This window comes from Galendromus occidentalis, unplaced genomic scaffold (assembly GCF_000255335.2).
Source record: "Galendromus occidentalis unplaced genomic scaffold, Mocc_1.1 scf7180000077501, whole genome shotgun sequence".
NCBI classification, from domain to species: domain Eukaryota; kingdom Metazoa; phylum Arthropoda; class Arachnida; order Mesostigmata; family Phytoseiidae; genus Galendromus; species Galendromus occidentalis.
Window position 1 is genome coordinate 711,252 of NW_003805489.1, and position 9,156 is coordinate 720,407.

Sequence of the window (9,156 nt, forward strand, 5' to 3'; positions counted from 1 at the left end):
TCGATATCACAGTGGGCTCTTCACGAATTCCTCGATCGCTTCGATCTGGAATTAATTTCATCGAATTGAAAACGTCGATCCGGTTGGCTCCTCCCCGGAAGGGGTGTGAGGAGGGGGACAAGTCCTCCTCTCTCAGTCACTGCTCACCTGATTTGGCCAGCAAGCAGCGGATTGATTGCGTACAACCAGTCGTGTATCTCCCTCTCGCAGCCAGCTTCCGTTTGTAGAAGATAACCACCCGTAGCCGTAACAACGGAGAACGTTGAATGTGGAGGCACTTGTAGCATCGCCTGTTGCTCTTCATTGTAATTTATTTCGGATGTTGATAAGTTGACGATCTCACGCTCTGTAAATTGAATCGAATGAAATTCCTCGCGGATTTGCTCTTGTCCCCCCACGCAAGAAGCATCATGAATTCCAGGTTGTTACGATCCCTGCCCGATGAACGACCGACTCACCGATCGGATCGTTCTGATCCTTGTAAACGAACATGTATGGCCGCCGGATGGTCACGTATCGCCTGACCCAGGCTTGAGCCTTATCTTCCAGCAGATTGAGGAATCCTTTACGACTCACAACGGGGCTCACTCTAATCTCTTCGACTTCGGCAACATACGGTCTCGACACTGCGGATCCCGATCCGCTAGAGAGCATCAGCCCCCCCGAACAGCTGCTGTCGATCGGTACGGGTCTAAGACCACCAGGGGGAGGTCCGGTTGTGGCGTTGGCTTCGGAAGTAGGCGACAGAAGGCCACACAGCGAATGGCTGGACGTCGATGGCGAAATTCCTCCTTCCTCTGCTATGGGGGTCACAGCCCCGTCCTGTATTGGAGACGGTCGACTAGGGATATGACTGTTGATGAGATTGATCATCTTGCGTGTTAACGTCTCTTCGTGTTCCGACATGTTCCACGGGTCGTAGATGCTCTCGTCCACTGTAGGCAACGACTTCTGTCCTGTCGGTGACATGAGATGTTCCACGGAGAATCGCTGAGATTTCGGGCCAGCTTCGAGTCCGAGCTTCTCCCGAAGCAGAAGGTAGTGACGAACTTTCTCGACTTCTTCTAGACGCGTTAATTTCTCGAGTTCCCACTGATGGTCGAAAATCAGCGAGTCACCCCTCGGACGCCAGCCGGCCAGGTTCTCCTCTCCCCTAACGTAGGTCGACGACGTGTCGAGAACGCGTCGCTGACGACGCTGGATGCCAGGGCCGCCGGAATCCGAAGCTCTTTTGAGGACTACCTCATACAGGCCCGTGACGTGATCGGCGTCTGAGTTTCTCGCCCCTCCGCTGAACAGAGTTTTCAGCGATCGTGCATGGGGCGAGAGTCGAGAATGGAATCGAGCATCGCGCCCTCCGATTACGAGACAGAGATCTTTTGTTATGATCGCAGGCTGGGCACAGTTTTCCAATTCGAGATACGCGGAGATCGTCATGTAGACGTGCTCTCCGGATTGGGTGACTCTATTCAGGAGCGGTGAGTTGTGCAACGATGAGTCCCAGGCTGCTTCGAAGTGATAGAAGCATCTTTCATCGCCGGCAGGCATCTCCAATTGGCGCGGTGGGAAAAGTCCCAAACTGAGAACGCACTCGTCGCTCTCATCGTCGAACGATTCGCATTCCGGGGTAGATCGTAGCCTTCCGACTACGACTTCCTGGAAACGGCAAGCGGGAGTTTAAAATCGGGTCACGCCGATCCGGATGCTAATGGTAGGACCGTCTCGCGTCTCACCTTTATGTCCTTCCAAGGAAGGTTGTCCGTTTTTTCGTGCACAAAAGTTATGCGAATACGCCGCTGAATGCCTTGGTGCAAGTGGAAGCTACCCCTCAAACAAGGGTTCTCCTCGTGATGATTGACAGCGGCAGGGAGATACTCTCCGTTTTGAGTCAGTTCACATATCTCGAACCAGACTAAAACATCGTGTTTCGCCACGATGTGAGTAGTCGTACTGAAAATCAAGAGGAGTCGGTGTCAGAGCATTCGAGGAGAATCGAACGAATGGATTCTACGAAATACGATCGCCGATGGGGGCACGGATCACAAACGCAAGTTATGGATGACGACGAGAACACCGAGAGAGTTTCCGAAATGCCAGGTCAAGTCTCGATGCTGAGTAAACGGGATTTCCGATGAGGGGAAAGCGGACGAATTCGGAACTCGGCAAAACTTGTCAATGAAATGATTTTCGAAGCCAAAAATTAATGAATGAATTAATCCGTGACAGCTTCCTCGAATGCATCGATGGAGATGGTAAATGCTCGAAATAATATCAAATAAATTCAATCATGGTAGAACGGGAGCAACGAAGAGTTGTACGAGAATATTTGAAAGCGCAGAGCGGCATGAGATCCGATCCGGAGACGTTGAGCCCTCGACAGATTCTGCATATTTATGACGGCCTAGGCTATCTCTAGCCCCAGACGATACGACGGTTGAGGATTGTCAAAGATTCATAGCCGTCTCCGGCAGGTCTCCAGGGCTGAAGCTTCTTCCACTGTTGGAGAGCTCCCGGAATACCATTCTCAGCATGGTGGTCCATGAGTAGTTGATGGAAGCACACGTCCAAGCTAGCAACTAAACGATGAACGATGAGAAAATACCTTGCTTGAGGAACGACACCGAACTTTGGCGAGCGCACCGGCTGAGATATCGGGAGAGACCTCGGGAACATCCGTCGGGGCGGCTGGCGTTGGGGTGTTGAGGGACAGTCCCCTCGAGGCCCGCTCAACTCGGTACACGCATCCTTGTGCAGCGGATGAGCTTGGTAGTGACCTAGCACTTCGAAAACGATCGGTCGACTCCTGATGTACTTGACGAACGCCCGTGTCACGGTCACGGTTATCTGTCGATGGTTTAAGGAGGCAAATGAATTCATTTTCATACGAGCGAGAATAAGGGAAGAATTCCGGAATTCAGAGAGCACAGTTGATAATGTTGGAAGAAATTCCAGGTGAATATTGCACTCACATTCTGCACGTGAAAGAATCCAGGGGGCGGTCCCTTCGCTGTGTTTTTCAGAGGCTCCGTGGAGAACGCTTCATCATGTCGGTGGAGGAAGCTGTTGGGTAGAGCGAGCATTACGCGGAGTCTTTTTTCTCTCCGACGGGAGCGAACATATCCTCAGGTATGGTATGCGTTGCGGAAAGTCTCTCGGGAATATCTCACTTGAATTGACAAAATATGTCAGCGTATTCTCTCGAGATGCCAACAGCTTGAAGGACGGTCACGCGGAACGTGAACTCGGAGCCGAGCCGCAAGTGGTCGGGCAATTGGGATTCGTCTAGTTCGCTGTCGGTGTCCTCCGTTGAAAGCAGCGAGTCTTGATGTAAAATAGGTTCATTTATTAACTGCCTCCAGAGCCGTGGATTCTCCCGAAAAACCCGGGGCATCGAGCTCGTGGAATCGAAACAGCGAGGCTCACCTCCATCGACGTCCTTGTCGAGGTCTTCTTCCCCGCGTCCTTCGACGATTCTTTCCCCCTCGTCTCCTGAGATTTCTCCATCATCGAGTGTTCGACTGTTGCGTACACCGCTTTCGTCTCCGAATCGAATCCTCGCGAATTGTCGAACCCCGGCAGGCTGTTCGTCTCCGGCTGTTCCCGCCTGAACTGCAATCCGGAGATATCCAACAACATCGCCCCTTTCATTGGCGACGGCCGCGGTCTGAACGAGGGCCACGTTCGGGTACATGAGATTGGTGAGATACACGAAGGCTCGCCCAATCATCCGGAACCACGGGAAGCGGTCGTAAAACGGATCGCCTTGTGTCTCCGAATCTGCCGTTGGTGAGCTTTCATTCTCGTTCTGGTACATCTCACGCATTACTTCAAGTCGTTGTCGCAGTTTCTCCAGCGACCAGTGGTGGGTGGCTCCGTTTTTCAGGTCCTGGACTTCAACCGCGACGATGGTTTTTCGCCCGTCGCTCGGACACATGTCCGGAGGCAGCGGTGAGTACGGTGTGTCGGTCAGGAGAACAAATTGGAACTGTACCCGTTTTTTGAGCTCGACGCTGATCGCGTTGGCTTCTTTGAGAAAGATTGCATTCCCCCAAAGGTCATCGCGGAGAGACGTGAACTGGTGGAACTTCCACTTGTCGAAAGCCCATCGGGCGATTTTCAGCTGAGCCTCGTCGAGAGGCTCAAAGTCCTCTTCCGCCAACGGCTCCTCGGTCGGTTCGAGGAACGACGACAGCGCGTACGACGATGCCATCGACGACATCATTGAAACCTCTTCCACCTGACGCTGTAAACTCTCGATTTTGGCCTCGTAGTTCTTGCGTTCTTCGGCAAACTGCTGATCGGCTTCTTCTTTCTCTCGTTTGTACTGCTCCTCGATGGCCACCACTTTCTTCTCCATTTCAACTTTGAGATCGATGCCCTGCTTCTCCAGCAATTCCCTTTGGGCGAAAGTCCAATCGACGGCTGTGGGCTCATCCGCGGTCGGTGATCGACCCCGGAATTCGCGCGCCTGTTCCGGATGTTGGAATCGAAACACGTGGTACTTGCCTAGGATCACTCGCATACCGCTCTGGAGCTCGACCTGTTTGACGACCTCTTTCCCATTCACGAACACAGTCGCCCCTTCGCATGGCAGCAGCGTCACGATTCCCTCGTGATTCTGGAACGTGCAGTGTTCGTTCTGAATTTCGCTGCCTGTGAGCTTGATATCTTGAGGGACGTTGGCGTCGGGCCGTCCCACCCGGGTGAGACCGTCCTTGATATAGTACAATAAACACTCTGACATCAGAGGATCTTCATTGAGATTCACGAGATGAGGTGTCTTCTTCGGGGAAAATACGCCGAGCGTGTCCCCGTCGTCTTTTAGCGCCACGCCTGAAATCAAGAATAGGATAGCGTCTCTCGGAGGAAGGTGCCGTGCGAATCCGGGACCGGAATGCCGATCCGTTCCTTCGATTCCCATTCCCAAAACTCACCCATTTCGGCGAGGACGGCTTCCCGCTGTCTCTTGATGTCCTCGGTTTTCTTGAGTTTTTCCTCCCACGTTTGATTGAGTTCAGCGATGAGTTTCTCACTTTCTTGCAATTGTTCAATTTTGTCTTCCGTAGCGCCGGATAGTAACTTCCGACGAGGCCTCGGACTGTTCTGAACATCGTCTATTCTTATTCCTTCGGCCACCAGGAGATTCTTGAGCTTGGCTATCTCCTCCTTCAGTTCGCGAATCATTCGGGCGTTCGCGTCCTCGTTGACAACCGCTTTGCAAACTATTTGCTTCGCGCGATCGGCATACCGCAATGTGGAAAGTGTTTCGTCATAATTGATATCGGCCGGCGATATCGCGGCGATCATTGCCGTCTTGGAATTACCTCCGAGGTTCTCTTTGAGAAGCCATGTCAATACGGAATCCCGATAAGGAATGTGATCGGCTTTCTTCTTTTTCAGGTTTCGATTGGCCGCCATTTCCGCCAAGCCTGATATCACTTTTCCGAGGGTGGTCAGAGATTTGTTGATGTTCGCTCCCTCCTTCAAACGGGTTCCTTGGGCTCCCGTGGAATCTGCACGCTCACTACCGGCCAGATCCACGAGAGAGATCTTGCTGACCTTCTCAGTGTCCAGACCCGTCTCTCTATCGTGCCTCCGCTGTGTGAACATTATCGTAAACACGGCGTGCGACCTTGACGAGGTTTCATTCATGTTCGTTGCGGCAACCGTCCTGGCCTTGTTTCCCTCATCCATCAGACTGTTAATGTCCTCGTACGAGGTCACGGCTAGCTTTGAAAGGTCTTCGACGTAGGGTCCGAGCAGCGGATGTTCGCGAACCCTCAGATTATTTTTGTTCTGAGGATTCAACAAATCTCGGACTCGCTCACAATAGATTTCCATGTAAGACACCTGCGCATGGAATGGGAAGAAAAACTATGGATACTGAGGATGGATTATGCCGCGAACTCCCCCATAGACGAGTTGTCCCCCGTCCCCGATGAGAGGGTAAAGGGTGAGCTTGAGGAGTGGGGATCCCCGAGCGCTATGGGGATTTCTGTTTTTTTTCCCAACCCACCTCAACGGAGTGCAAAATTCCGTCTTCGGGATCGCCCCGGACTTTTCGGAATAGATCTTTGCATATGTGGGGTATGATTCCTTCCTGAAAACAACAGATTTCCACGATCTACTTTCACGCCCTATTCATACGCTCGGCCCTAGCCGTGCTGACGAGACCGAGTGCGCGGTTCGTACGTGCCATAACGGAGCATTCATACCTCTCCTTCCTCTTGTCGTCCCATCATGGTGTAGCTCTTTCCGGCTCCTGTTTGGCCGTATGCGAAAATGCACACATTGTAACCATTAAACGCATGCTGCAGCATCTCCTCGCCAATATCGCTGTAAACTTGGTCCTGGCCCGCAAAATGAGGGTCTGACGTCTGCAACGAACGAATTCATCTCTCGGCGTTATTGCGCTCAGGAATTGTGTATGTAGAATCGCCCGTGGTCCTTCAAGGGCTACATCACTGGCAATTCACGAGCGAATTGCGCAACAGCTAAAATATTATTGTTCCGTAGATTCTCTGCTCAGAGATCTTTTGAATAAGGCGGGGAAGTTTTCGGCAATTCACTGAGTTCTGTCCGGGAGATAGACTCATGGTGACGGGATGACGTCATCGGATAGGAGCCCGCCTGACCGGAGACTCGGTGACTCATGAGACCAGGCTCATTCCGGGACGAGGAGAGGACGGTCAGGCCTGTGTCACGTGACAGCCATCGGGACGATGCGCGATCGTAGCCTACCGCGTAATTGAGTGCTGTGCCGGCTCCGGAAAAATCCGGGCACGCGACGGTGATGCCGCGAGAAGGTAAATGGGGATTAAGGAAGGACTCACATCCGACGACCAGTAAGAATAGTCATAGTTGAAACTCTTCGTGGTACTGTCCCTAGGATTCTCGATCATTGTAGTATTGTCCTGCATTTGAATTATTAGACGGCAGTCTCTGGTGAGTTCCCGTTTGTTGAAAGGGCGAACCCTCACGGCCACCTGGGGAAGAGAACGACGCCAGTGAGCAGAAGAGCGCTCAGGCCCCCGAAAAGTTTCCGGAACGGCCGCTCCTGTCGCATTTGCAGCAGAATATCCTCGCTGGGCGCGGATATTCTCCACGGCGTAGCCGGCGAGCAAAGGCTAGCGGTGCGACGAGCTTCGACAATTATTTCGAGAAACCCAATGGTCGACGGAAAATATCGGTGTGATCCCGCCATTGCAGTGTCTTCGGTAGAAAGCCCACGACTTTCCCAAACTCGAGAACGTCACTCACCTTGACAGAAGACATGGTCTATCCTGGTGATCGGATCAGAGACGAGAAGTGAATCAAATCTGAAAGAGTGAAGGAGAGAACGGTACGTGATTCTCGGTTGCGGATCACGTCGGGAACCCTACCGAATGGAACGACAAATTCTATTTGAGAGACATTGTTCCATGGTGGCTTATTCATCGGCAAGTGAGCTGATAGTTTCCTCGGTCGAAGTCACGAATCGTAACTCGGGGGGGGAGGGATCGGGATCACCGCCAGGGATCTCCGCTAATCGATTGCTTCACCGGAATCCCCGATACGAGCGAGAATACGACGTTCCGCAGAACGTAAATTCCTGATTCGATTCCGTGATAGCGAGTCGCTCCCTCGTTCCAATTGCGTTCCTCCATCTAAGAGCTGCTCCTGCTGTCGTAAATGACAGCTGACACCTGTTGCATCGGAACGCCATGTCTGGGATCATCGTCGATGGGGAACGTGCACTCAGTCAAGTATTACTCCACACAGATATCGGGCGGAGGGCTCTGATCTGCCTCAATTCATTCCGCTATCCCTTGCAGCCCGACGCGACGGAGCAAGAGGGAAGGATTTCTGTCCTGGTCCTGCTCACGGTTCCGAGTAGTTAATTTAGGTGGGTCCACTATCATACAGGCGTCTTTAAAGTATGCAGAGCACATGGCTTCCTCAAGGCTCTCGTATCTGGATGTTCTGCCGTTCCTATCGAGGTCTGTGGAGCATTCGCCTTCCGCCTGTCTGGTCAGGAGTGTGCTCGGATTCCACATCTTCCGTCCTCGGACCTCTCCCAATATCTTGGTAGGTTATACCCCCCCCCTCGGGTCCCTATCTCCGAAGCCAGAAGCCTTCGGGTTCTTGCAGTTATCACTTCATGCTTGAGCTTGGGCAACACAGATTGCGCTCGACGGAATGGCTCCGACTCGGGACATTAGATCTCGACTCCGGTACTCAGACCGTCGAGGATAGCAAACGGCTCGTGAGCATCCCGATCCCGGTCCCTTAGCAACATATGGGCAGCAAATCCTCGGTTTATTCGCGTATTACTATGACTTCCGGTACGTCGAATCCGTTGTAGTCGTAGAGGGAATCGGAGCTCTCGCGAAATCTCTCGTCGATACTTGATCGATGGCAGAATATTGAGCAGTGCCATTCTATCTGCAGCGCTGTCATTTTCTTCTTTAGGATGGGATTCAGGTGGTATGAGATTCGTGGAAAGAAAAAACTGGGAGGGGATTCACCATCGATGCAAAATGTTCGGAACATTTCAGAATCGGTCTCCTCTCATTGAACGATGGAATCCTGCGCAACCAATCGACGCAAGACCCCTGAATGGAGCACGGAAGAAAGGAGCGTTCTGAGCTCCGCCTGGTATGGCCAATAGGAGGGTCAGGAGCATAAGTGCTCATTCCTGTGAAAGCATCGAGCTAAGCGCGCGAAGTGCTCCCTCGATCGCCCAGAGGAGTAACAAGAACACCCGTCGAGATCGGAGACTTTGCGAGCAATGTCTCGGTGAGCAAAGAACATTGAACGCTTGGTGGACCGTTTCATCGTTTCCTCCGTCAATCGGGAACTCTTACATCGGGGAAAATTCAAGGACTTGTCCCTTACGCGGAGCGAGAACGTGTGGCACGTTCCTCCGATTGGAGAATCGATTCCATAGGGAGCACCACGATTTTTTCTACGAGAGGGGAAGAGTTCGAATTTCGAACACTCGGGGACGAGCCGTTCCAGTAGCAGGACCCCTGCGCCTGGATGTGCTCCGAAATTCCGGAAATATTATCTGATTCGGATTCGAGTTCCGAATAATTTCCTTTGAGTAGGGGAAATCCCATCTATCTCTGAAAGACCTGGGATGGACTTCCATGAAAGCATGGGTTTCCCGATGGC

General features: G+C 52.3%; 1 protein-coding gene across 1 annotated transcript; it reads right to left on the bottom strand.

The window, feature by feature from the left end:
* Positions 1 to 143: 143 nt before the first annotated feature.
* On the bottom strand, positions 144 to 7,275 carry LOC100901702 (kinesin-like protein unc-104). Its single transcript, XM_003746717.1, has 12 exons — positions 7,261 to 7,275; positions 6,834 to 6,986; positions 6,216 to 6,377; positions 6,017 to 6,100; positions 4,935 to 5,850; positions 3,424 to 4,833; positions 3,168 to 3,321; positions 2,970 to 3,060; positions 2,603 to 2,844; positions 1,734 to 1,950; positions 459 to 1,656; positions 144 to 346 (listed from the first exon to the last, which is right to left on the bottom strand). Exons 1-12 carry the CDS (start codon positions 7,273 to 7,275, stop codon positions 144 to 146), a joined length of 4,845 nt encoding a protein of 1,614 aa, XP_003746765.1.
* Positions 7,276 to 9,156: the final 1,881 nt, after the last annotated feature.

What these genes read in the sequence shown, in the direction of transcription:
- LOC100901702 (XM_003746717.1), bottom strand. An exon ending in ATTCTTACTGGTCGTCGGAT is followed by an intron (nt 6,378 to 6,833) that starts GTGAGTCCTTCC and finishes CGTTCGTTGCAG; the next exon opens with ACGTCAGACCCTCATTTTGC. An exon ending in GGTGTCGTTCCTCAAGCAAG is followed by an intron (nt 1,951 to 2,602) that starts GTATTTTCTCAT and finishes CTTGATTTTCAG; the next exon opens with TACGACTACTCACATCGTGG.